At 39.2% G+C, this 27,939-nt stretch overlaps 2 protein-coding genes across 30 annotated transcripts in view; one reads left to right on the forward strand and one right to left on the reverse strand.

The window, feature by feature from the left end:
• Window positions 1–2,177: 2,177 nt before the first annotated feature.
• Window positions 2,178–27,939, reverse strand: part of ABCB11 (ATP binding cassette subfamily B member 11) — a 74,558-nt gene continuing 48,796 nt past the window's right edge. For 9 of the 26 annotated variants that reach the window (XM_090143931.1, XM_090143937.1, XM_090143934.1 and 6 more), the window contains 14 exons: window positions 27,140–27,341; window positions 26,344–26,422; window positions 25,296–25,428; window positions 23,649–23,810; window positions 20,472–20,576; window positions 20,213–20,374; window positions 17,953–18,156; window positions 15,910–16,151; window positions 15,640–15,796; window positions 14,549–14,746; window positions 13,529–13,735; window positions 12,641–12,787; window positions 9,429–11,971; window positions 5,520–6,686 (listed from right to left, as the gene is read on the reverse strand). In XM_090143931.1, coding sequence (XP_090000057.1) covers window positions 11,771–11,971; window positions 12,641–12,787; window positions 13,529–13,735; window positions 14,549–14,746; window positions 15,640–15,796; window positions 15,910–16,151; window positions 17,953–18,156; window positions 20,213–20,374; window positions 20,472–20,576; window positions 23,649–23,810; window positions 25,296–25,428; window positions 26,344–26,422; window positions 27,140–27,341 — 2,199 coding nt within the window. In that variant the 3' untranslated portion in view covers window positions 5,520–6,686; window positions 9,429–11,770. Of the gene's footprint in view, window positions 2,708–3,127; window positions 3,225–4,771; window positions 5,086–5,519; window positions 6,687–7,039; window positions 7,447–8,763; window positions 8,928–9,428; window positions 11,972–12,640; window positions 12,788–13,528; window positions 13,736–14,548; window positions 14,747–15,639; window positions 15,797–15,909; window positions 16,152–17,952; window positions 18,157–20,212; window positions 20,375–20,471; window positions 20,577–23,648; window positions 23,811–25,295; window positions 25,429–26,343; window positions 26,423–27,139; window positions 27,342–27,939 lie in introns of those variants that run through there. The other 17 variants (XM_090143939.1, XM_090143938.1, XM_090143951.1 and 14 more) reach the window with 17 other exon arrangements.
• Window positions 2,825–27,805, forward strand: G6PC2 (glucose-6-phosphatase catalytic subunit 2). Of its 4 annotated transcripts, none has more exons than XM_090143961.1 (7): window positions 2,825–2,911; window positions 3,206–3,279; window positions 3,599–3,708; window positions 4,504–4,615; window positions 5,421–5,536; window positions 6,401–7,030; window positions 14,566–14,693. In XM_090143961.1, the coding sequence occupies exons 2-6, from the start codon at window positions 3,230–3,232 to the stop codon at window positions 6,910–6,912; spliced, it is 900 nt and encodes a 299-aa protein (XP_090000087.1). In that variant the 5' UTR covers window positions 2,825–2,911; window positions 3,206–3,229; the 3' UTR covers window positions 6,913–7,030; window positions 14,566–14,693. The 4 variants fall into 4 exon arrangements, with proteins under 4 accessions (XP_090000087.1, XP_090000088.1, XP_090000089.1 ...); XM_090143962.1 differs by having other exon boundaries at window positions 2,858–3,279; window positions 6,401–6,621; window positions 6,826–7,030; XM_090143963.1 differs by lacking the exon at window positions 14,566–14,693 and adding an exon at window positions 27,251–27,805 and having other exon boundaries at window positions 2,858–3,279; window positions 6,401–6,621.

Genomic DNA, 27,939 nt, shown 5'->3' on the forward strand with positions numbered 1-27,939 from the left:
AGATCACTGGTTTTCCTTGCATTTCCACTTGCTAAAATACAGCAAATGGTTCTATTTCAGATATTATCTCAAGCGATTCAGAAGACTGGGAGCATTACACAGAATAGGAAGGAAGAGCCTATTGAGGAAGTAGCTCTTCACTGCTGAAGTTCAAAGTTGTTGTTAAATGCAGTATTTCAATAGATGTTTCTCTGTCTTGACTTTGCTGGTTGCTGGAACTAAGAAAGCCTTGGGTATCTCAGCCCTTTGTGGGTTGCCAGATGCCACATGCAGGTCAGCAGTGACCCACACATCAGCTGTCTGTGCCTGCTGGACAAGGCAGGATTGTGAGAGCTTCCAGGCACCACAAAATCATCACTGCCTATGTCACAGAAATCTGCTTACCTCTTCCCAACCCCTTCTGCTTTTTGTCAGATGTGGACTTGTTGTGTTGTTGGGTTGGGTTTTTTTGGAAACAAAGAATGCTTATAAATTATAATGTCTATAAAATGCTTTTATAAACATGACATCTCTTGTATATCCTAGATATGAATGTAGGAGCCACGAAAACAGTCAGAAGGAATGTAGGAGAAAACTAAAGTTTATTTATATGTTTGCTGTTAACCGTTAACAGCATAACGGTGTATTCATTAATTGTAATGGGTTATCTTTCTATCTGAGCAGAAAGATAATTATCAACATATGAATCAGCAGCAAAATATTTACAGTGAAAATGAATGTCAAGGCTCTAGCATTTGTACCTGACAAGGGTACCTCACTGAAGTGCTGCTGAGACATGCTCCTTCAGGCTCTGTGTCAATGAAGCATCTGGAGAGCCAAAGGAGTGTCTGAGTGGATCTGCCCAAGGAGGAGGGAGGGACAACTGCTCAGGAATTGTGTATTTTTGTATCCTGAAGTAGTAAAAGCATGCAGAAAGTTAATGGAAAGGTCTTGCATGTCTTGTGTCAGAGAAGCCATTCTTCTGATACCATTATGTAATGATGGCATTCCAGAGAAACTGGAAGGTGAACTATTTTATTGCTTGGTCTCTCCTGTGAATGCTAAATTCTATCTTGTTTGGAACTTACTGCAGAACATTGTTCTTAACAGAACAATATTTATTTAGACTTACCTCATTATGGTTTCTGTTAGATTTATACTTAAAGCTAATTATTTTTTATAAACTAGATGGAAAAACAGGTGAAACCTCAGTTTCTCCGATGTTTTTACATGCTACACCCACACCTGTACAAAAGAGTGATTGTTACTGTTGTTGCAAGTCCTACTTACCTTTAAAGGAGAGATGCTTTATATCTGCAGCAAAAAGGCATTTCCTCTAGTGATAACATGTAAGAAGTTATTTGGAAAAGATGTTTCTGAACTGATCTTTTCTTGGGAAAGATCTGGGAGAGGACAGAATGTTAGTTCTCACCAGGTTACTTGCCTTCTCTGACACCCTGATGAGCTGTAAGCCATAGGGTTAAGAAGAAACAAAACCTCCCATATATTTGCAATGATCAGGCTAGGAAATACTTGTGTTGGAATATCTTGGAATTTTGTTTTTCAAAGGGTTTTCCTTGAAATCAAGTGAATAATTTAGTCAATGTACAGAAAAGTACTTTTGTAGTTATTCAGAAACAGTTCATATAATTTTCATTCTCTTTTTCAACCTTATGGTTTTCTGTGTGTCTCAGTAAGTGGTATAGGTTTTACATCTGGTAAAATGTTTCTAAAAGCAAACTATTAATGGCTAAGTAAAGGTGAGATTGTGTCAGGAAGAGAGGTCTTCTAAGTCCATTTAATGATCATGCCTTGTTTGTTGAATCTACTTAATGGTTCCATGTGACTTCCCTGACATCATCATAAAGCCCTGTTGAGCTTCGTTCTCCTCGCAGCAAAACCAGGGAAGTAGTGCCTATCTGCCTCACAGCTTGTGTGGGTTAGCCTTAAGTGCCGTGAAAAAAGCAGTGAAGGTGCTCAATGAATGCATAGAATTATGTGCTACATACAATTTACATATGAGATCCATTGGTATCCATTTTATTGCTGGGGAAAAGCATTTGTCATGTAGTCACCTTATAAATGAACATGATCTTTACCTATGCTATATTTATTAATACTAATGTTGTTTGGTCTGATGTGTGCTACTGTATTATTTGTTCGGTGTATTTAAAATCTGGCTGTCTGGCAGGATCTCAGTGATCTCCTTTTGGCTGTTCATCATGGTGGACCCAAGTGCTTCTCTTGGAAATACACTGGTTTGTAAGGCACTTTGGAGCATTTCTGCTGGGCTGGGTAGCAGGCCAGGGACTGCAATAGTGCAGATTCAGCTCCCTCTGGCACAGCTGTGTAGTGATTGTGTCATATAAGCAAGGTGTGTGAATGGCAATACTGAATTAAGATTAGCATTGTCTGCAGCATGGGGGTTAACGTGGCCTCCTTCATCAAGGAAATAATTATTTTCACTGCTTTGAGAAAATTGCCTTAAAAAAAAATGAATCTAGTGTCCAACAGAATATATGGATGCTTGTTGTTTTTACTTTGATTAAAAATGCGTTGTGCAATGTATTAGGTGCAGTATGGTAGCCAAATTCTACTTCAAACTGTGATGTACAGTTTTAATGACAGTTCTGCAAGGACCATTCACTGTGTATTCTTTCTCTTCTTTATACAGGCAACACTTAATGAAGTATACACATTACTAATGTCCATCCTGCAGAGAAATGAGCTGTGAAAAAATTCAAGCAAACATGTTCCAACTGTTCATACAAAGGATTGCATAAGTCACACATTGTGTTTCCACAAAACTTTCCCCACAATTTGCTGCTGCTCAGCATGTACTTCACTTACTTTCCTCCAATTAAAATTTGCAAACAGACCAGATTTCCAGTGCTAACAGAGATTTGGAGCCACGTGTTCCAGGAATGGCTGGGTATGCCACACCGATACAATATAAAGGCAACGTTAATCACCTTCTCTCTCACTTTTTAATAGCTCCCTTCCATGGTTCTCATTCTCCCTCACTAGAGACTTGAGATTAAAGGAACTTTACTATATTTCAAATACAGTTTAATCAATTAAGATGGATCTCCTTCATAGCAATGGAGTGCTTATCATTCAGCATTTACAGAGAGACTACAGGGCTTACCAGGATTTCCTTAATTTTATGTCACATGTTGGAGATCCTCGGAATATATTCTCATTTTATTTTCCTCTTTGGTTTCAGCTCAACCAAGTGGTTGGTACTAAAATGATATGGGTGGCAGTCATTGGTGATTGGTTCAACCTGATATTTAAATGGTAAGAAATTGTATTTATTCTAAAATTTGCTATTTCTAACAATGGTCAGCATATGTTCCTCAAGTTTGGAAAGTGTTTTGTAGATGGTGTAGTGGTAGACTTTTCCCCATAATTTTAAAGTAAGGTTTCGCAATGAAGATTTGTAACGTAAGTTTGAAATTTTGCTAAGACAAGAACTTATAGCACTGTTAGACAACAGTTTTTGGCAGTATAGTACTTTGTGTTTGTTGTAATATTCTTTATCATGCTTTCCTGAGGTGTTCTTACATAAAAATCTTTTTATTGCATTTCTTCTTCATTTTATTTTATTTTCTGTTAGGATTTTATTTGGCCATCGTCCCTACTGGTGGGTGCATGAAACAATGATTTATCCCAATCAGTCAAGCCCATGCCTGGAACAGTTTCCTATAACATGTGAAACTGGACCAGGTAAGAAATGTTGGAGATTGCATTGAAACATTTAATACGTATGGTGGCTTTGGGGGTAAGCAGAGGATGTGACTTAAGATGATTTTGTATGATATTAAAAATATGAAGTAGCCTATGGATATGTAACTTCTAGATTATATGCTACAACCCTGGAAGGAATTCTAGTGTTCATAACAGCAAGGTAACAGAATAACAACTCAAGTTTCAGCATGAATGTTTGTTGAATTAGGCCTCTGGCTGCTCAGATTTCTTTAACTAGCTCAGGTATGCTATAACTTGATGTATATGAAAGAAATGCAGCAGTTTGGCACATTCTATATAAGCGTGTTGCTGCAGGAAAAGACATAAATATTACTTGAACTTGTTATCTAATGTTCTTTATATTGCAGTGACACTTTGGGGAAAAATAATATTGAGCAACTCATGCTGTAAAAATATGACACTTTTGTAAAGACATTAGTATTCAACTAGCATCTAAATGCTTTATTTTTTAACCACAGTCCAACTCTAAGTGATGGAAAAATGCTATGCTTTCTGATTGAGATACTGGCTCATGCTGGTATGAGATGGGTAAGCTGTTACTTGCTTGATTACTGGCAAATATAATGGATTAGATATAGATGGATCTGCTAAAAAAATTATATTGAGAAGACAAACTTGAGAAGTAATTAATTTTCTTTTTGCCTTTTTTTTCCTGAATGATTAGATGCCTGAGTAACTGCCAGTAGGCATTTTCTGTATGCCTGCTATAGTCATCATTTTTAAGCTTAAACATTTCCTTTTTGTTTTTATTAGGGAGCCCATCTGGACACGCCATGGGATCTTCCTGTGTCTGGTACGTAATGGTAACGGCAGCACTTAGCTACACAGTGAGGTGGAAAGAGAAATCAGCAGTTACTCTTCATAGGTCAGTATCTTTCCATTATAGTAACTCTTACTGATTTTTGTTATCGTTATGCTTTTAACGGACTTTTTCTAACCAAATATTCATAGTAGGTTTTATCCAGTTTGTTTAAAAAAAAAAAACAAAAAACTACTGTAATTTACTTCAACTGAAGACAAAGAATATTAAGAAGAGTTATGCATTTCTATAGGTTGGTATTTAATAACTTACAGACATTACATCATGATCTCTCTGAATCATGAGCCTCCTATTAAAGACTGCATCAGGTATTTAGTGTCAGAAATGTTAAATTCTATCAATTTTCTACATGTTGGGTTTTTGTTGTTGTTGTTTTTTTAATACTGACTGCTTCCATGGTAGTCATTCTTACCCTGTTTGAAAGCAAACACACAGCGCTAGCTCTTCAGCTTGGTGGGGAAGCCCTGTAATGTAAACTTTGGTGTCTGAGCTTTCCAAGCTTGGCAAGGCTGTCCCTGTATTAAACCAAATTAATGTTTTGCGTTTGAATATGCCTTTATGATGCTAAAAATGTTCAAAGCAATAGTTCTAATTTAACTCGCCTTTCATCACTAAAATATGATAGTGTAACTACTGAGCACTATTCTTGCAGCCCTGGATGTGGCTGGAAGAGTAACTAACTACTCTTGCTAGTATTTTAGTACTGACTTCCAGTCTTTAATCCTATGATTCTAAATTCTCTACTTGTAAATCTCTGCTCGCTTAAAATATGAGCCTGACACAAATGCACCTGATGTAAATTATGAGATGAAATATCTGAATTTTTAAGCATCTTTCTTTTTCCTCCTAGACTGACATGGTCATTACTCTGGACTATTTTTTGGATTATCCAGATCAGCGTGTGCATCTCAAGAGTATTCATAGCAACACATTTCCCTCATCAAGTTATTCTTGGAGTATTTGCTGGTAATGTTGCTAATTTTTCTTCCCTTCACATATGCAAAATCCAAAAATTTTAAAATATGAGAAAAGGCAAGAGATTTTGAGTAGTGTGACTCAACATGCATTTGTAGTGGTACTCTCTGCAGTCTCTGGAATATTACAGTCTAATTGTGAAATCCGCAAACTTTGTAAGGCAGTAAGTGTTTACTGTCTTTGTAATTCACAGAGGAAGTGAGCCCTTGTCCACATGCAAGTTATTGCTGACTGCATTATTCTCGAAGACACTGCAGGCTAGCACTATGTCTTTTGTACTGACTACATCTGATCTTTATCTGTGCTGCCTGCATGGAAGGTAGTAAGGAGGAAATTGCTCCTATACAGCCCTGACTTTCGTCTCAGGAGAAAGCTGTTTAGTGCAATTTGGTTCATTTTGAAAGCTGTCAAGGATTAAACTACTATGTGTGCAGTGTGGACAAACATGGGACCAGAGATCTGCGGCAAAACAGAGAAATTAGCAGTGCAAACACCCAAGAAGGATTGAAGAAGATAAAGTACTATCTCAGAGTTAAGTATGTTTTGAACTGGTATTTAGTGTCTTCAAACTATGACCAGTCTCTGGTTTCTGTCTGATCCGAAGGAGGGTGACTAGAGCATGGAGCAGGGACTGCTAGTTCATACACAGAGAGGCCTATGCAGCATGGGATGACAGCTTGAGGCGGCCCAGCTGTCCCTTTCCACTACCAGGATACAAGGAATAAGAAAGAAGATAGATAGTTGCATGTCCTTTCCTTCAACAGTCACAGCCTGTGTGAGAACTGGTGTTGAAATCTGCATTGCTATGCAACATTAGTGTGTTGTTCCCTGTAACAGTGACTTTCTTATCCACAGGAATTGTTGTGGCAGAAGCATTTGAGCATACTCCTGCTATTCAGACAGCAAGCTTGAGAATGTACATCAAGACAAACTTGTTTCTTTTCATCTTTGCCCTTGGTTTTTACCTAGTCCTCAAGCTTCTTGATATTGACTTGCTGTGGTCTGTCCCAAAGGCCAAGAAGTGGTGTGCCAATCCAGACTGGATAAACATTGACACAACTCCATTTGCTGGACTGGTGAGGAATTTAGGTGCATTCTTTGGCTTAGGTATTGGTATTAATTCAGAAATGTTCATCACCAGCTGCAAGGGTAAAAACAGCTGTAAGATAAGTTTCCGTGTATTGTGCATAGCTGCTTCTTTAGCTACACTACAGCTGTATAATTTTGTTAAGATACCTACTCATACTGAGTATTTGTTCTACATTCTCTCTTTTTGTAAGAGTGCAGCTATGCCTCTGACTGTAGTCGCCTTGGTTCCATACTGTGTCCACACGTTAATGAGGACAACTGATAAGAAATGTAATTAGATAAGGTTTCCAAATGGTTGCCAGTGCAAGGATATGAACTACTCAAGAGCCCTCCACAAAGGCATGGTTAACTCATGTTAACCAAGGGGGATGCCACCGCACCTTTGATGTGCTCCTGGTAAGTAGCCTGTATATCCCAAATCAGTGCATTCAAGAATGGTTTGGCAGCTCAGAAATATAAAGTAGTTGCTGACTTTATTCCTAGAAGCATTGCAATGAAGGACGCTGCAGTATGGTTTTCTAACAATACTCTGAGTCATGCTGAAGTTTTAAAGTATTATTGGCTAGCTTTATTTAGCTACTTGGTCATCTTTTAGTTCATTGCCAACTAGATGGTGCTTTGGGCCTCAGTGGTATATAGTGGTACACAGTATTTAATTTTTTTATATGTAGATGTGTGCTAAACTGCTAGCTAATGGAGTGACAGTATTACACCACCTACAGCTGTCCCTGAGCACTGTGAAAAAGACCAATGCAGTTATTGGGAAGGATTTCTATAGGTCTATCTTCTTGTGCTTCCTGAGCTAACAGCTTCTGCTTAAGCCAGATGCAAAAAAAAAAAAAAAAAAAAAAGAAAATTTGTTCCAATTAGACTCTGTAGAATATATTGTTGCATTACTGTGATTTTTGAAATTTTTACTTTTAAAAATGATCATATAAGTCATGAATGATAATGATTACACTTTTGATGTTGAAAATACATGAATACAATGCAGTAAATATTGTTGTAGTCCTGTACGTCTACACAGAGCAACAAATGTAGAAAGTTGTCAATCACTAAACTAGCTCAGCATACTCCCTCAAGAATGTTCATGCTCCTGTACTGCAAGTGTAAATCAGTTTAATTCTGTCATTTCAAGAGTCAATGTAAGAATCAGTTATTGCTTCTGTAAATCATGCAAATGGGACTGAAGAGTAAGTTTGGCTTATGCACAGAACTAATATGCTAAATGTAAATTTATTACGTAGAACTGATGCTCTACAAATGGAAAGCCACATGCTTTCCCTTTTTCCCTTTTTGTTCATTATTTGTCACCTGTTGTTGCACATTCACTTTCACTGCCCAACCTCTAAGCAATATCATCCTTATAATACTGAGTATGCATGCAATGTAAGGCTGTAAAATGGGTAATGAGGGCTGTGTGTGATCTGATAGCAGTGCAGCGTGGAATATGTTAGCATAGTATTGCTTTGGACTTCCAGTTAGTAGTGGGGTGTAAATAATCTTATTTAATTGAGAAAACAAGGCAAATTTGATTTGGACCTTGGGAGTTCACGTGATACAAATTTCAGGGACATTCTTTCTTCAAAGCCTTCTAAGACTACTTTGACATTTACAAAGTTTTTAACAGTCTGAAGAGTGCTTTGCTTTACATAACTGCCATTGTTGTCTTTAATGATTCTCTGAACTCTTCTCCCACAGCATTTGGCTTGAAACCAACCTTATCTATAATTATTTCTCTTTAAAATTTAAGCATGTATGACTAAGCTAATGGGACTGGAAACAAATAATGAAGAACTAAAAGACAGTTATGGCAAAGATTTCGCCTGCATTCAGTTTGCTCTGTGCTTGGTTATTCCCTGGTAGAATGTAACGTACAAAGCGCTGGAAGGTTGGTCTACTTGTCTTTCTGTCTGTCTATCCTGGCCAGCAGTAGGAGATGCTCTATACATAGCAATCTGGCTATTGCAGCAATGTTTGGGCCTATTGGCAATGTGAGCAGTTTTAAGAGAGGAATTATGAGTAGACAGATATCACATTTCATGCTATGTGAGATTCTGCACTTTGTGGTACTGACAAAGATTCTTGGAACCAGTATTAGCATAGACAACCATTGTGTAGAATGACAATTAACAGTACTGCAGTATTCTTTTATACAGCATACAGATGCATAAGGTGAAAACGAGCTCACTTGTCTTCTTGGAGCTTCCTATTAGTTCAGCCTGCAACCACAGTGCTTCAGGGAAAGGGACCAGCTTCCTGTCTGAACCATCTCTTTTTTTTTTTTCTGAAACTATTGAAACATTACTAGAACTAAGCATGATGGGAAAACTGAATAAATGCAGTTAGTTTCATTTTACCAATGACTTAATAAGTTAAACTGTTGATATGGCAGTAGAATAGGCACTTTCTGAGCAGCTGTAGTGTGCTGGACTATAGAGTTTTGCGCGTCTACCTTAAAGAATCTCAATAGAGGGCTCCCAAAACTTCAGACTGGGTAGTTTTTTCTAGAGTGGTGGGATAAACAAATATAAGATCAATCTCGAGGTTTTGATAGAATTAGTACGTAAATCAGGAATTGGCCCTTTCACTGATACAGTAAAATAAGTCTATGTGTCCCTTAGTCAGGCTTTAGTGAATTTATCACAGTTGAAAATTACACTTCAAGCCTTCTTTAATAAGGCTGTGTGGCAATTTAACTAGGAGCTTTCAAGTTGTTAAACATTTAAAGTATAACTTCATCAGGCTTTTGTAGCTGTTTTAAGTTTCCTGTTAAGAACGAGAAAGTGCTTACCTGATTCTCTTGCTCTCAGTAATGGGGCCCCAGGAGAAAGTTAATCTTTTATTCTTGACTTAGAGATCTTCTAACTGGAATAATGCAGTGCCAAAAGCCCTTCTGCAGAAAGATCCTGAAAGCTTCTTGCTAGCCTGTAGCTGAATTATGTGAAGTAGCAGTTGTGAAGGCAAGTGTCTGTCAGTCCTCCTACAAACTAGCTCTCAAGCTGTCTCTGCATCCAATTCACAATGCTTATTTTCAACAATATGCAGCTTTTCTCTTCCTCCCTCTTTTTCCTGCCTCAAAATCCTTCTCTGCTCAGACATGTCACTCTGATTGCACTCTAGTCCCTTCACACAGGTACTCAAGGAATTTACAATCAACTGGTTTCAATAGCACACAGCCACAAAATGGCAGGAGGTGGCAACCAAGAATGTGCAGGAGCAACGCAACTTTTGTACACTGTGCCTTCTGTTAGCAAGTATGTCTGTATAATACATAACTCTCAATATGTACTAGTCATCAAAAAATAGTTACCTCACTGAGAAGAGCAGCTTAATTAGCAATTGTATCACCCAGATGGTCCCACGCTGTTGAGCTGCAAGGAGATAGCAGGCTCCTCTGCAGGCAAGGGTTAGCGTAGCTTCATTGGCCTTCTCAACAGTTCTGCACTGCAGAGCAGATCCTTGCCACAGGCATTAGCTAAATACATTCAAATATTTGCTGTCTGCTGCGGATACTGAAGGGTAAGAGATGCTAAAGCACAAGCCAGTAAGAAATGTCAGTCATTCTGTAGATAGCTTCAGTCCTGAGCCCCCCTACCTAATTACTGCTCTGAAACGTAAAAAGGCTATGGATAATTAAAACACAAGGTTAATAATGAGCTTCTTTGTTCATTTTCAGTTAGTGACTAAAACACAAATTTCTCTGGGACAAATAGCACTTTAATGTCAATTATGTGGTTTCTGATGAAGGCATTCTATAAGTGGAATTGTATAAATCTTGAAATTATTTTTTGTTGCCTGGAATTAAGACATGGATCCTACTGAAGTTTTCAACCTTCCACCTTTATTTAAGTTTTAGCAGTTGTACTGTTGCACAGTTTTATAATATATAGTTTTATGGGGTGACTTGTTACAAAGTGGGGGAAATCTGCACACACATGAGCTGCAGATATCAGGATGTTGAGAATTACTTTTCCAGTTGATACTCTATCTTTCCAAATCAAGATTTAAATTTCAATATTGTAATTTGTCTCAGTATTCCCAATCACTACTCAGTAACATATTCCAGGAAAACATGCAATAGTACTTATAAAAAAAAACTTTTCCCTCTGGCAGAGGAAGATACTTCCTGATCTCTGTTGTTCCATTTCTTAAATCTGCTTAATACAGCTAGTTAATTATGGCTGAAAATTCTTATTTTTTTTCACCCTTACCGTTTCTGTAAAAAATAATTTCCAAAGGCAATGCTGTGCCTTCTGAAAAAAAACAACACGTTATCTGTCAATATAAACCACTTCTCAATAGAAGTGATTTAAATAACTGTGCCAATCAATTAACTGTGGGATTCTACATTGATTTATCTAAAGCATTTGTTGATATTCAAAATCTATTTGGCAGCTTCGATCAGAGCAATGTGTAGGAGAACTGAGACTTACCAGGTTATATTCCTTATCTGAGTTATTTATTTCCTTACTGTTGTGAAGCTGCCCTCTTTGTGAGCACCTACTTACTGGTTTTACTGGAAGGATACTGCTGTGTCAAGCTGAGGGCTCCATGTGTTCACTCTGTACTCAGAGGCAACCTGGCCTCTTCCAGCATCACAGCTGAAGTAGGCATAGAATAAAGTGGTGCAAAGGGTCAAGTCTTTGTACCCAGGAGGAGGGTATCTATTATAATCCTCTGTAGAGCAGAACATCAGGAGGAATTTGAACCCTTCAGTAATACACCTTTGTGCTTGGGATTGTTTTTTAATTCATACAGCTTACCTCAAGAAGTGGCAGTTTCCAGAACATCAGAATGGAGTCTTCCTTGATTGCTAATTAAGGGAGGGACAGGACTGTGCAGTCTAACTGCAGACGGTGGCAATTTCCCAGCTCACCAGAACATCTTCCTATTCTCAGGCTTTCTCTCCCTTTGCAGTTGGCTGAAAACTATTTCCTGAATGCATTAGCCTATGGTTAGTCCCCTCCATGTGCCTGATCAACTGCTTAACCAGAAAGCTACATAGATTTAAGTTACTGCATAACTCACGGTACTGTAGAGCACTTTCTAGCACAGAGGGGTACCAACATACACATACCTACTGCAAAGTATTTGTTCAGATAAACAGTCTTTGAAATGCAGTATCACAGTAATTCAGCTAATTGGGGCTCCAGTGGTAACAAGCTTATAGTATGCTCCTTCCATTGCCATTAGTTCATCATGAGTGCCCCTTTCAATGATGATTCCTTGTGACATCACAGCAATGATGTCTGCATTCTCAATTGTGGACAGGCGGTGGGCAATGACGATGCAGGTGCGCCCTTCTCTGGCCTTATCCAGTGCTGCTTGCACAGTCTAAAAACAACAAAGAAAGCATCAGAGTAAAAATGGGCAAATCAAATTGGGGCTCAGAGCTGGAGAGATCTGATTGCTTCAGACTAATTAACTATATTGTACAATATTTGTACAAAAAAGGGAAAGATAAAAATACAGTAAGAATCAAACTGTAAGAAAAGTCTTTTTTTCAGCTGACATGCTCAGCTTGGATGTGCTTCTAAATTTCTACCATTTCTCTAATATCCAAGTGTGACCAAGCCAAGGAATTTATTGCCCGGCTCTCAGGCCCTGCACTGCTGTTTTTATTGGATATTCAGACTCATCATGTGTATGCCTGAATACACTTCTGTTGTGGTTTAGTTTGTTTTTATGTGCAAAAGCTGTATTTATGAAAGATTCCCACTGAATGCTGTGAAACCCAGGGAATTAGTGTGCACAGTAGACAGAAAGTACTGCTTCTTAATGACAGTTCAAGAGTCTCTGTAGCTGGCTATTGACTTTATAGCGATACTTCCTGGATCTTTCAAAAAGATCATTACAAGTGTAACATGTGAATTAGCAGCAGTGAATAATGCTGTGGTCATATGATCTTTGTACAGCAGGATGTCTCCACAGATCAGAAGGCGGCACTGTACTTTGTAAGCCATTGCATTAATTTTCCCTTATTTCTTACCACTGCAAACTTACCTTTTCACTTTCTGTGTCTAAGGCAGATGTAGCTTCATCCAATAATAAAATTTTAGGATCTCGTATGATGGCCCTCGCTATAGCAATACGTTGTTTTTGCCCACGAGACAGTTGAGATCCTTGAGCACCAACATTAGTTTCGTATTTCTGAAAAATATGCAAAAGGAAGATCTTTATCTAGCTGTAAACAAACAAGAAGGAGCAGCAAAAGGAGAGAGGCCAGAGTTCTGACCATTGCTGTCTCCCAGAATCTGGGAAGACAGAAATACTTTGACAGCAATACAGATGTTCAGGGAGATATCTTTGAGCCATGCTTTGTAGTATGGTAACAGGGCTGAAAAATTTGATGGCAAGATGATGACTGATTTTTGTGAAGCAAAAGAAATCCCTGACCTAGATATGGGAGAAGAGGCTAAAAGTGACTGTAGGGCTCACTGAACAAGAGCTCTGTTTGCGTGCATATCTTTCATGTTCTTATGATTTATGTCTGTATGATTTCAGTGCGCATAAGCAGCCAGCTTCAAGTGTTTTGACCAAGGTATTGTACCCTAATTGCAGGGTACACTCCCACAGCTGAGAACAGGATCTGTGTTTCCTGTATAGTGCTTTGACTGCTGAACTATACTTCCTCTTTTTTCTTGTCAATTTGCCTTTTCTCCTAATTTAGAATCACATTATTTTTAGTCTCAGAAATGTTTGCCTACTGTGTAAGAGAACAGAACATCACACACCCAAGCTCTCGGAAACAGAGAGTGGTCTTTTCTCCTACCATTCTGTTGTAAAAAGACATAAAATATTCACTGCAGCAATTTTAACTGGTTTTGGTGCAACTCTCTGCAATGACCAGCTGAACAGTGTGTCCCGCAGCCAAGCCTCAGGTGTACTTACTTCAGGAAGTGACATGACAAAATCATGCAGCTGAGCCTTCTTGGCTGCTTCTATGACTTTTTCCATTGTCGTGTCCTTGGTGTTACTGCCATACTTAATGTTGTCAGCAATGCTGCAGTCGAATAGCACGGGTTCCTGAGACACTACTCCAATTTTCGATCTGAGAAACTGTACATTTACTTTCTTGGTGTCATGTCCATCTATTAACTACCAGGAAATAGGAGAAAACATAAAACATCATTCCAAAATGACCTGTAAAGCCAGTTAGTTTATAGCATAAGTAAATTATTTGTTAATACTACAAGCAAGACTGACATGAGGTAATTTGAAGTATCTCTTACATTTGACCTCTTTATACATGACGAATACTTTCCAGCTGTGTCTGTGATCCAGCCAAACTCTATACCATCTGCTTACTCTTAACTCCAACTGAACTTTGACTGCCTCATGTTAGGCACATGTCGGGGTTGGACTCGATGATCTCCAGAGGTCCCTTCCAACCCCTACGATTCTGTGATTCTGTGTGTGTTTTGTTGCCTTGCCAGACTTAATGATCACCACCCCTTATTTTTATCAAAGGATGAGATACTGGACTGGATGATTAAGTTTTTACGAGGAAGAGTTATAAAAGCTAGATAACTATAATCAGCAAAGAAGCTGCATGTTGAAACTATATATTAGTTGTGATGTTCCAGATTCCATTGCTTCAGCCAAGCTTGATTCTTGTTCGTGTTCCCACAACATCAGCCACACATTGTATGATTCATACAGGAGTTACCAACATGATTTCCTGAGGCCTTTATAATGCAGGCTGCACACAAGGTGAGCAGTGTTCTTATTTTGCCTCAGTACATCTGAGATGATACCCAGAGTTTTAACAGACCTCCTTTGAAAAGGAGCTGAAAACCCAAGCTGCCTGTGTAGAGACACACTGGTAGGTTCCACGTTTGGACACAGTCAGAAGAGTCCATATAGCATTGCTGAAGACAACAGTACACAAATAATGTTTTCTTTGCTTACCACACTTCCTTTCTCAGGATCATAGAAACGCTCCAGAAGCTGGACACTGGTGCTCTTACCACAGCCGCTACTGCCAACAAATGCCAATGTCTGTCCAGGCTTAACAGCTACAGACAGTCCTTTCAGGACCTGAATATCGGGCCGCGAGGGGTATGTGAATTTACAGTTAAGAAATTCAATGCTCCCCTTAAAATCATCCTAGTGAAAAAATGAAAAACACTGCAATGAGCTCAAGCTTAAAACTGAGTCATAAAGTAGAAAACAACTCCTACTCAAATTCATTTCTTGCATCTGTTATTTAAAATGTTATATTAGTGCTTGTGAAATTAGCGTAGAAAGAGGCATTATAAACTTACTGGCACAGCTGTTCTACAAGGTGAAGTCATTAGTCATTAAACTGAAACTCTACTGACATATCCCTGTACTACACCGGCCAGAAGCAACAACTGAAGTGGGATTACCTTGCCTACTGGTAAGTTATTTATTTTAATACAGATACTGCATAAGTACAAATTTGCTGACTGTATAAAGATATTTGTGTGAAAAGTTTTTGTTTTTGTTTTAAATCTACTAAGCTTTGCAATGTTAAAACAATATGTGAATTCTGGTCAATTTAATGTATTTGGGACAAATACTTCAAGAATTCCTTTAAAGCTGGAAAAAAGCTAAATGAAAAATACATATTTTTAATTTGCTAGGTCTGAGTTTTCCACTGACCAACAAGAAAACATTTTCATTTTGTCCCATTCCATCTGAACTGAAAAAAAAAAACATTACAAGATGGCTGTAATAGCTATCAGAAAGCAAAAGCACGCTATTTGGTGAATCATTCAAATTACTGCTACTGCAATCCACAGGAGTTTTACATAAATTCCTGAGAATCATAGCAGTGAGCTCTTGCTGCCTAGTACAGAGCTCACTGCCTAGTACAGAGCTCACTGCTTCCAAAAGAGCAGATGTATCAATTATATGGATAGAAGAACCTTACTGTAAAGTAGTGATCCTCAGTGTTTTTTAAATTGTTACTGCAATTTCAGTGCTTATTTTGAGCTGAGTGACATCTCATACCACTCATCTATCTCCACACTTACCCATTTTTCTCCTTTTTTGCTGTAAACACTGATTTTAGGAAGCCGATCGATGAGTTGAAACAAACGTGCAGCAGATGTTTTGGCTTTGGCATAGTTCGGGGTGTAGGAAGAAGCTCTTCCCAAAGCAGTCCCACTGGTCACAATTGCAGAGATCACTCTGCAGGAAAAGTGGACGTGATTACTCTTGGGCAGCCATCAGGAAACTGTACGCTCTGCCCAGACCAGCACCTCTGGAGAGGAGCCTGTGCCTGGCCTCATGCAGGCTCTTACCTGAACACAAAGCTGTAATGGAGCCCTTCAGTTTGAACCAGAAACCCTCCATATCTGTAAGAGACGGAGTTGGCTATGAACACTATGCTCTGGGCGAAGCCAAAGCAGATTCCATAAACATTTGCTTTTTTGATTGCAGCTCTGTACGGCATATCCAGGTTCTTCTCAAAAGCATCAATAAACTTTTTTTCTTTTCCTATCCCAGCCACAGTTCTGATGTTAGAGAGGGCTTCACTGGAAATCTGGAGGAGAGGAAAAAAAAAAAAAAGTAAAATGCTTATCCCTGCTTATCTCAAGTAATTTTATTCGGAAATTGGTTTAACAATGCTGTTGTCTGCCTGGAGTTGAGTAGTAGTTTCATGGCACAACATTTCCTGCGTTTTCAGCACACATTTTTTTTATCAAATAGAAAGAGATCTCAATATATAAACCATTATAAAGTATGCCATTCAATTTCAGGTATTTCTTCTGGTCAAAATTAAGGGTCACATCTGTTGCATTATCACACAACTTGAAGCAGAAAATAATTAGGTACAGTGCATTTGTCCAGACTGTTTTTCCATGTTTTACATGGCTGTGGAACAGTCACAGTGGAGGAACTTTTTATTTGGATGCAATGCTGGGAAATAAATTAGAAAATAGCACCAGATATAATCAGTCATTGCCAAAACAGCTGAAGCATTGAATGCCCTTTTCCATCCCAGACTCTGAGTTGTTCTATTGAATAAAAGCTTAAAGCTTGACTCAGTAGTAAAGTTTCTCTGTTTAAATCCCCAAATCAGTTCCAATATAACATTTTATTACTTTTTGTAATTAAGCCATTCTGAATGAGAAACACTGGTCCTGCCATAATTCTTCCTTGGTTTTCTAGAACTGATGACAGTTCCTAACAGCCCTCACAAGAGGACCACATGTGAACCCTGTGAGTGTTTATTCATTTTTTTTTTAATTCTGGAATTCTAAGGGACACCCTGAACTACTTGCAGAGCTGAACAGGGCAAGGGCCCCATCCATCCATTTGCTGCACAGATTAGGGACAAGAGGAGGCTGAAGACACATCTCTGAGAGCTCAGCTGGGTAGGGAGATTCAGGTGGGGCAGGGTGGGAGGTGGGCTGGGTAAGACATTTGGTGGTCAGAATTTGAATGGAGAAATGGGGAGAGTTGGCAGGTGTGAGAGATCTGCAAGAATCATTTCTAGATAGGGTAAAGAATTGTCTGGGAGCTCCATGGAAGGAGCTCTGAGGCTTTGGGAGAGCTTATAAAGCACACTTTTGATGCTAGAAATATGAGAGCCTAATGAGTGGGGAGAAAGCTAATGTATTACTCAGAGAACTAATATCTGACACAGTCTTCCTCATGTTGCTTGTCCTCTAAATCTGTGTTTCTGATACAGTTCAGTTTCTGCACTGTTGAACTAGGATAAATGTATTTAAGAAGGATCAGATTCTGGGCGACATGCCAGAACTTACTGACTCAGAACTAAAGTCAAAGGAATTTGTATGTTTCAAGTCAACAGAGCAGCCCACTGCTCTCTGTGGTTAGGAGTGAACTCTGTGAGAAAATGATGGTCCTTTACCTTGCATACTCACCCTGTCCTTGTTTGGTACATGGGCTAGGAGCCTACTCAGCCAGTGCAAAATTAAATAAACCTATTCTCAACCTAGGACATGGGGCAGTCATCAGGGCCTTGCAGCTAACAGGGCGTGGGATGCTGCTAACTGGTACTGGCATCAGAGTAACAGACAGGAGAGCTTTAGCCAGGGATCAGCATATGGGCATTTACATAAAACCTGACAAAAGTGGAACAGACAAATGAGAGAGTTGTGTCTACTATCCAATAACATTTGAAAAGTCATGTCCTGTAAGTGCTTTTGAGATTAGAGAGTTCCCAGTGGTATTTCAATAGTTCTACAAGCTAAAACATAGCAACTTATTTGCAAAAAGTTGCCAGTTTCAGTGCATTTGAATTACAGACGGTCTCAAATGTCTGGTTTTCAACTGCCCACAACTGCAAATATAAATTAGTTTTTCAGTAATGTTACCTGTCCAGTAGCTTCCAGAGCTTTCTTGTCCTGAGCAGCAAATCCTGTCAACATTTTAGCTTGCACAGCTCCAGACAGGGCCAAAAATGGCAGGAAACACATTATGACCAAACTCAGTTTCCAGCTGAAGTAGAAAGCAATAATGATGGCCACCCCAATGTTGGTGAAGGAGTTGACGATCATTCCTATCTGCGATCCAGTTGCCTTCAAAGAAAAGAAAAGGAGATGGCAGACTTGTACTCCAATTGTAATTTCAATTATTTTTAAATGTTTTTTCCTATAAAAGCTTAGAAAACTCTGAATGATATTAAAATACTGTAAGGCATCACTGGCTGCACTGGAATTTAGCCAGTTCAGACATAGCCAATTCAAGCCTCCTATGAATTGTACTAACAAGACCGCGAATCTCTAGCATTCTTCTCATCCACCAAAGTTTCCAATAAGAAGTGAGAAAATGTTTTCTGATGATTGTGAGAAAGATAATGTATTGAAGTAAGTCCCCTTGGTTCCTTGGGGAATCGCTCATCTAAATACTCTTTTCAGCCTCCACCATTTATACATCTAGAATTAAATAATAAGCAGAACCTTTTGTAACTTAAATATTAACACAAGGAAGTCTTAACTGCATTTAAATCACTAAGAAACATCTCTGAGGAAGGATGAGTTCTGCCTATTGAGTAAAATATTTAAATATGCTTTGACATATTGTTAGTGCATTCATCTTTGCCTTATGTACTTTAAGAACACTGTTTTTTTTGTAATGTGATTTATTTACTCAAAAGGTTTTTTCTTTCAGAGGAATAAACAACAGCACTACATTGCAGTGATGCTGCAATATATTAGAAAAAAAATACTTATTTTATAACCTTGATCATTTTAATCAAATTCACATGCAGGATGTGAACTTCCGGTTCATAATCCACTCCTGTTTCAACCTGGACCGTAGCGTCTTAGACCAGCCCACAGCAGATCATCATCTCCCAGTCATAAGGCTGCTCTTATCTGGATCCTGCAGCTTCAACTGCCCAGCCCCGCCCTAAGAGCATCCCTCTCACTCCTGGTTCTGTTGCAGACCCTTTCAGACCCCAGACACTTGCCTGCATCTTCTCACTGCAGCTCCATCTGCAACAGCAGCAGTGGACTACACTCTGTGTCAGGTACCAGCGTGAGGCAGAGGACACTGATAACCAAGTATCTCCCTTTCTTCCCTTGGAGCTGTGGACTGGACAGCTTTGCGCCCCGCTGCTCTGCATGTGTTAGAACTTAAAGTTCCTTTAGGATGCTATCCTATAGTTCAGTCAGCAGTGCTTAATAAATCTGCTTATTTCAATTAAAATGTGCCCTGTAAGAGGCTGTACAAACTAAAGGGGTTTGCAGCTGCTGCTTCTGATTCTCTGGAAACTCCTGCTGACAGTCTTCTCTCATTTATCTTTAAATTCTTGGAACTTCCAGAAATAGTAGTTTTTAAAAACTAATACATTATCTTCAGTCAAGATGAATCGGAACAATTACTTGTAATAGAAACATCTGTATGTTTCCTTCTTTTTTTCTAGAAAACTACTTGCTTTGGAACCAAATGAACCAAATGTTCACTTCTAACAAAGCATCCATTCAGTGAAGTATACTAATAATTCAGCATAATTTAATCCTCATCCCTTAAGGAATGCAGCACGTGGGATGAGTGGGTCCCTTTCCCAAATAAGAACTCACACTGAAACTGGCTGCCTGGATCCCCAGCTGGTGCACCAGCCAGTCCTGTCAGTTGGTTCTTTATGTGGGCTGTCACTTTAAATCAAAGCGGCAAGGAACAGCTTTGATACAGAATGAACAGTATCATCATATCAACAAGACTGGTGAACCTTGTGACAATACTAGCTTGACATGCTTTCGAAATAAACACATAAGCACTGTGGCAAAGAGCTAACTCATCTTCAGAAGGAAAACAAAGAATTAAAGCTCCTTGATGCTAATTCCTATTTCATCGATGGTTGATATTAATTCAATTTATTTTTGTGTTCCTGTTCAGGTAATATAGACACCAATAGTGGTCAATGGACTGTGATCCTAATTATGCCTTTAGGTAAATACAGTGGTAATAGTTCCAAGTTCACAGTCTATGATAAACGGCAAAAGCTTAATTGACTGATCAAGGACTGGCCTACATTGACTTTGCTGTTCTCATGCTCATTAATTTCTGTGATGATGTGTCAAAATAGGCCTTCAATCTGTGCTTACATTAAAAGAATTATTAAGGTCTTACCCCTTGGACCTGTGATGCATCTGTTGCAAGCCTCGTAGTCAGTGCCCCGGGGCTGTTCCTCCGGTCATCAAACCAGCCGATGTCTTGCCCTAGCATAGCCTGGAAACCAATTTTCCTTAACCGTCTTGTAAGCAGCTCTCCAGACTTGGCAAAGTTGTATCCCTGGAGCACAAACAATAAATGAAAGGATTGTACAGAAAGAGATACACACAGAAAATGGGATCAGAAACAAAATTTACTTACATTGCACTGTTATTACCTGTAAAAACTGTGTAAAAAATGAAACGACTCCAACCAAGACAAACAGCAGGCAGACACCATTGATCTGGACTTTTTGTTCTTCTTCATCAAGAATGGAGAAGGTCTTCAGGGGAAAAGAAAGAAAGAAAAAAAAAAGGATAACAATATTAGAGGAGCCTGTTTTTATAAGACCACTACCAGAGGAAGTTACAAGCTGAGCCCAAGGGAAAGGACCGCATTTGGTCTTACTGGCACAAGGACAAGTTCTGGTGACCTAGGAACTTACTGCTCTCCTCTGAGTGCTGGCAAGGAGAGGGGACAAAAGGCAGGCTTATTCTGCTGCCTTTGGGCAGACGTGTGTTCCTAGGAGGATAAACATCTGTATGTTCATTGCTGTTCCAGAATCATTTGTTCATGACTCTACCTCTCCCCCAAGAATCACAGTTACCACGCAGGGCTCTCCCTCACCCCTCACAAATGCCAACTTCCATATTTCTCTAGGCTACACGTGGGTACAGAATATTGATTTTTTTTACTCCTCTTAAACAAGTTTGTTACAGTCTCTGTCTGCATATACTGATTACTTTCTGTCCATGCATAGTTATAATTAATCACACACACACCAAAGGTCAGTAACCAGAAGGGCAATAACATTAATGTCATAGAGACAAAGCAACTGCAGCAACCTTACTGAGCCATGCGAAGTACTCATACGTAATTACACCTAAGGATGACTCCTTGCATAACACCAATCGATGCCACAATTGCTCTAGGTAGCCCATGTCTTTTACTGGAGGAGCATGGATACAAAGTATTTGCTCAATGATGGCTACTTGAGGAAGAGCTTTAGAACTTGAAGCAGAGCCCCTCCATCCTCATCCACTCCAATCTCCATTATATTTTCCTTTTATCCATTGTTTTTTATATCTCATCTTTTCCACCAACTGCTGGTGTTACTGGCTGAAGCAGTGGAACACATCTAAGAAGCCATCTTTAGCAATTACTTTCCTTCACAGCAGTTGATATTTATGTCAGTTAACCTACCTGAACTGCTGAACTGCTTATGCTACTTGCAGGGATAAGCCACAGCTCATGGCTGTTACTTCTCCCACTAATGTTAAATTCATTCTAATTAGATTTCTCTCTTGCTAAAAATTGCTTAATCTCTCACCTTCTCAGCCTATCACCTGTGCAGCTAGAAAAGCCATGCACTGAAGTACATGCCTATGCTCACCCTAAACTGAGAGTGCTTAATTGTCCTACAATTAAGAAGCTACAGTGGTTGGAAAGAGATCTCTGTACTGCAAACAGTTCAAACGTATTTCCAATTGAATTTCACTGGAAAATGATTAATTTCCCATCCTTGGACAGTTTCACAATGAGAACCATAGAACAGTTGAGATGAAACAACTGAATAAAGTGTTCCCAGGTAAGCTTCTGATTTGAACAGAACAACTAAAGTGGTATATCCAGTATTATCTAGCTCTTCACTGACTTCTTAGGACTAATTTTTTAGCACCTTCAAGGCAGACTTTGCTAAATTCACTCTTTCATTCTGTAGTTGTAGGGACTTTTCCCGTTGTTTCTCTAGTGTATTATTCCCACAGAATGAGCCCACATATCTGTCTCAACATCACTGCAGACAGTTTGGAAGGCAGATGCCTGTTCCATCTGTCTGCCTTCCTTGGCAGAAATTCTTAAATTTATGAATAACAAAACACAGATATTGGACTTTGCTTGTGCTGGATATGGCTTGTTTTTTTTTTCTTGCAATCTCTTTTCATGAACTCACACATTCAAGAGAAGGAATTCATCCACAGTAAAGGAATTCAGCATCCTGTAGGATGACTTCAGGTCTTGACCTCCCAGTGTTAGGAAAACCCAACTCTCAAAAAGAATCAAAAGTTAGACTGATTGCAGACTATGCAAAGCAGTGCTCCCCTGCTCTCTAGTGAACCTTAGTGGATCACCAGGGACAGGAACATCTCCTGCTCTGCCCCTTCCTGGCAAGGGTAGACCTGCCAAACCAACAGCAAAAGGTCATTCATTTTTTCCATAGACTGTTGGCGTGTTAGGAGCATTTTCTCAGCCCTTTTCTAATCAATAGCTCAGAAGCTGGAACATTCATTCACTTCTTTCCTGCTTGAAAACATTTAATCCTCTAGTCCCTAGGTGTGTTTCTACCCTTTGTATCATACATTCTTTGCACCCAAAGGTACCTAATGTGACCTAGATGAACAAGTGGGGATTACAACACAAGTTTTACCCTATCTCAGATTATTACCTAAACCCCCAAACTATATTAGTATTCCCATTTTCTTCCCAGTGAACATGTCACTACCTTACCCAGTAAGAAACAGCATAAATCCTCCCGATTCTTGAAAGTTTAGGGCACTTATCTGGGCACCAGTTAAAGCAGTGCTGAATTTCCTCAGGCAGCCCTCCAGTTTCCAACTAACTTGACAAAGGTTTTCCCAAAAGAACTATTTTCACAAAAGGAGCAAGCATTCCAACAAGTTTTTGAAAGAAAAGTCACAGTTTAACTCCTAAAAAGTTTCAAGTGAGACTGTAGATCATGATGGGTAATGCATCCCTTAGCAGATGACAAGGTTTAAAACACATTCCTGTTTCCTGCTTGTCTTTCAAACTTGTTGATAGAAGTCTGCTTTCTGCTGGCAGGTATGCAATCTGTTACAACAATTTACCTTTCCCTGCAGGGAAAGAGTTCTGCAGGGAAAACGCAGCAAAGAGCTGGATGTTCCAGAAATGAAATATGTGAAGAAAAATGTGAGGTATTTTTTGGGTTTGATCCAAAGCTTTCCTAAAAGCCTGGCCAAGACTCTAGAATAAAATTCTGCATGGAGGGACCTCTGCACATTTCCCTCCTCACTGTATCTGGATCTGAGATATATCTTGTAACCTGCTCCCAACAGTTCCTGGAAAGCAAGGAAGACTGATGATGAAGCACACATGACAAACACTAATAAACCTGCCCCTTCAAGAGAAAGCCCAAATAATAACAGAATGGCAGTTACATATCTCTACCAAATAACTTTTCATAGATAAGGAGGCTAACTCCCTTTACTTGACAGGACCTAAAGATTTGCCCAAAACATGCCAAGTATTGTGCTGCAGAGTCCTATGCTCCCTTCTGCTTAAGCACTCTAATACACTTTTAGTTGTCAGCTTAACATACCCCAAGAATCTGACTGAATAACAAAGCATAGAGTGGACTGAGGGCTCCATTCACAGCTGCTCCCAGAGATCCTATCACCATGTATGGCCATTCAGAGGCATTATACTTCAAAATCCTGGCAAATGGGACAGGTTTGACATCTTCCTCCTCCTCAACAGATTCCTGAAAAAAAGATTGGATTTATGAAATAAATGCATTATCCTGGTGATGCTCTCTGTATGGCAGTGAGATACAGTAATTAGCCTGGCCTGTTAAATGGCTGTCTCTAGTACTCAAATAGCTGCTCTAGCATTATATGGGAAGGGCAATGATGGGCCTTGGCTGCTGACTGGAGCTCTTTCGCAGGGCTAGGTATGCCCTGTTCAGCTCAACTGATTCCAAATTAAGAGGTTAATTATGAGCAGACTTTCTGCTACTGAAACTCAGACTGTTCCCATTTTGCTGCTTCCAGATGATGTATGATGCAACACTCAGTATCAAAACTTAAGCTTTTTCCTCACAAGGGGCTTTTCATCTCTCCTGGAATGTTCTTAAATATTATTTTTAAGCATTATGGGTGAACACACTGATCAGGCTCTGCATCAAATTAGTAGGTATGCAATATAACTAGAACAAAGGAGACCTCGGACAGATATCTAGAGTCAAGTTTCATTCATGCTAATTATGCCTCCCTTTTGTGAAACATCCTCAGGCTACAGACAGAATTCCCATAATTACTCCCAATAAGAGCAGAACATTCATCATCAAATTACAACTTACCCTGCAGTTTGATTGTGCAGTTTTTCTGTAACACTCAGTGTGCTGAACCCTGCTCATCTCTCCCTCAGTTCATATGGCTGGAAATGCCCAGACAAAACTGACCCTGTAAAGACCTATCTGCTGGAAATGTGCAAGGATGAATGAGTGGGAACATTTTGTTTTTCTCTTCCTTCAAAGCTAGTGCCAGAGTGACAGCACTGAAGCCCTTTATTTAGCCACAGAAAAGGCCCAACAATAGCAATAACAGTGACTTCAAACTGCTGCTTTCTGCACTAAACAACTGCAGCCCTGCAAATTGGTGCAGGGGGTTTCATAAGCACTTCAGAAACTCACTGAGTGTATTCCTAAAGAACTGCTTCTATTCTACATAACTTTAATGCATGCCATCTTTATTTTCTATGCCACTTGACGGCACAAGGCACTGCCATTGAATGAATTCTGGGCAAGATTGCAATGAGGGTTTCTTGCGACTCACATGCTTCCAAATGATTTTGAGAGGAAAAGCAACTCACTATATTAAACAAGCAGCAGCAGCATTTCTATTGCTAAGTGGCTATTACACTTCACTGATAACATTTTGCTTTTTGCTGGTTAAGTCAGCTTTTTTGAATAAATCTTTTTCAACTTAATCTATAGCACATATAACAATTTACAAGAGCTCCTAGTCTGCAAGAAATTTTATCTGGACCAATCAACCTAAGGACCATCAAAATGCAGCCTGGGGGATACAGAGGATAAGATCCGAAGCTATGGCTTTGTTTAAGAAAGAATCAATCCAAAAAGTCATATCTGCCTGTAACAGAGGCACATATCTGTAGGTTCTCATTATCAGGTAATATAAAAGATATCCCTTTTGGTTGCAATTTAATAATAAGTATTAGGCTTGACCTTTTTTGCTTGTCCATCATCTTCCTCATAAGACTTAAGATACACAGACTCTGGCTGATCTCCTACAACGGATAATGGAGAGTCAGGAACCACATTAGAGAGCTGAGATCTAGACCGCTGCCGAAGTGAAGCTCTGTGAAAGAGGACAAATATGGTCAGTTATTCACAGCTCAGTAACATGATATTTGCTTTCAAAGCAAATGTAGTTTTCATAACAACTACATCGGGATTCACTGACGCAAATTACAGGAATCCCACTGACTTTCTTTTTATTCCATGCTGTCGCAACATTTGAGATGAAACTATCTCAGTGGGAATAAATACTATTCAAAATCTTACTCTACTCAGACACTGTCTTATACGTGACCTTCACTGTCCAAGACCATGCTATATCCTACTCTGTTTGCAAAAGCTGTTAAGACACCAAGCCATTTCACCATTATTACTATCAAGTAATGCAGTCCAGAAACAATCCACTACTCCCTGATGAAACATGACCCAGCAAGGTAGGAGATGTATTCACTTGAATGTCTAACACAAGCTTGCCTGAAAGAAGTAATTAACATCTAGGTACAAGATAGTCTGGCTTGTAAAATGCTTTCATTTTTACCAAGAAAAAGCCATAATATAAATGTCCTCATATGTTGCATTGATTTTTCAAGTAATTACACAGCAAGTTTTGGGGTTTTTTTTTCCTCAAGTGAACTGACTGAAAGCGCGTTAGGTAAACTAAATACATGGCTGCATGATTGTAATATTAAAAATGGAACATCGACACAGAAAGCCAAAACTGACAAGGGAAAGGTACTTTGTCTAGAAAGAGGAATAAAAAAGTCTATTTATCCATGGGCTTTCAATCATTAACAGATTACCCAAGCCCTTTCTTTCCAAGTTGACTTTGTCTTAGTAAAATGACTGCAGCCCTTCCACCCCTTATTAACCAACATGCAACCCAGCAAATAATCACTGCTAATGGAATTTTTGAACGGTGGGAAAAATATAGACAGATCTGAAAACATACTGAGACTTAGTGACTTTTAAGACTCACCGCAAACTGGCACGATAGCTTCCTCTTCTGAATGACTGGACTTTCTCAAGACTTGGCTCAACCACTTTATTTTCTGCTGCTTTAGAATACAGTACATATAGTTCTTCAGTTTGTGCTAAATTTGCATACAGCCTAACTCCTATTTTAAAAGTGCAATCTCCAAATCGTAACTGAAATACTTTGTATTATATTCCTCACTTTCTACAATGTTGATGGTCAACCTGTATATACCGTAAGTTTTATATCTGCAGTTATATCTCATGAAGATAATTAAATATTGGGCTGTTTCACTTGAGTTGTGACTCCTGAAGGTTGTTGCCCTATTTTGGTACTACAATTGCTCTCTTCTTTTAAGACAATCATCACCAAGATATGATGTTTGCAGAATTAAAACAAGTCATTCTCTTAGAGCTTCATTTCCAAAAGCTTTGATTCAAATTTGCTTCCAGTAAAATAAATAGAGTGATTTCAGCATAGTCTGTAATTTTCTTGCATTTCAAATGTAGCATGATTGGACTGTCAGCACAAAATCAAGATATAAAATGGCAGGGTATTGCAGGTCAGGCTTATTGTTTCAGGGCAGATCTGTATCAGGAAGGTAATTCAGTGCACATGCCTTAAAAATTTTGGATAGAGCTATCAATGTATTACTTGACGAATGCTAAACTTCAGCCATAAAAATATCCAGGGAGAGTGGGAAAAGCAATTAGGTACTATGAAAAAATAACAGTAATCTACGTTCTCTGGAATTGTATATAGTTTTATATAGTTTCATAACAGAAAGCAAGACACTTACATTCTGTTGCTGCTCTACTAAGTGCTGTCTCTCCTTTGCTTTGCAAGGTCACCAACATGAAATAAACCCCTTTTCTCTTCAAGAGTTCTTCATGAGTTCCTCTCTCCACAGCCCTTCCATGCTCAAACCCAATGATGACATCAGCAGCTTTGACAGCAGATAGGCGGTGAGCTATTGAGATTGCTGTGCGGCCAAGGTGAGCCTAACAGGGAACAAAACCAGCCCCAGTGCCAGGAGAGCAAAGGGAAACCAATTGGAATGAATGCTATATAAACTAAAGTTTCTCCAAACCAAGAGGAGTCTTTCAAGTGGTTTTAACTGACTCTGACTTGAATTCCATCCACAGTCCATGTATTACCCACAGAAAAGGAGAGAAACTCAGACATCTGCAAAGTCCACAGCTTACAGTGGGCATCTGTGCTGCAAAAATTTAGTTGTAATCAGACAAGTGTTGCACACAACAGAGAAAAGCGTCCTTCTTGACAGGGCTGTACCTGGCAAAATTTTGACAGTCCTTAGCATCTTATTACTTACTGCATGCCAAAACCCATAAGGGGTTTATTGTTGGACCAAGAAAACATGGACCAGATCGTAATTTACACTGAACAAGATGGAGCCTAGACAATCTCCCAGGACAAGCAGCTTCTCTGGACAATGGGAACTTCTGATCCCTGCCAATGTCCCATTGTAACGTCTCAATGCCTTGTTAATAATGCAAAAATTCTAGTGCTGCATATAAAAGCTATTCTTAAAAGCTTTTCACTACATTGTCAAAATTTATCAGCACTGTCTGCAAAGGG

Source organism: Phasianus colchicus, chromosome 7, assembly GCF_987193195.1.
Source record: "Phasianus colchicus chromosome 7, bPhaCol1.hap1.1, whole genome shotgun sequence".
Taxonomy (NCBI): Eukaryota; Metazoa; Chordata; class Aves; order Galliformes; family Phasianidae; genus Phasianus; species Phasianus colchicus.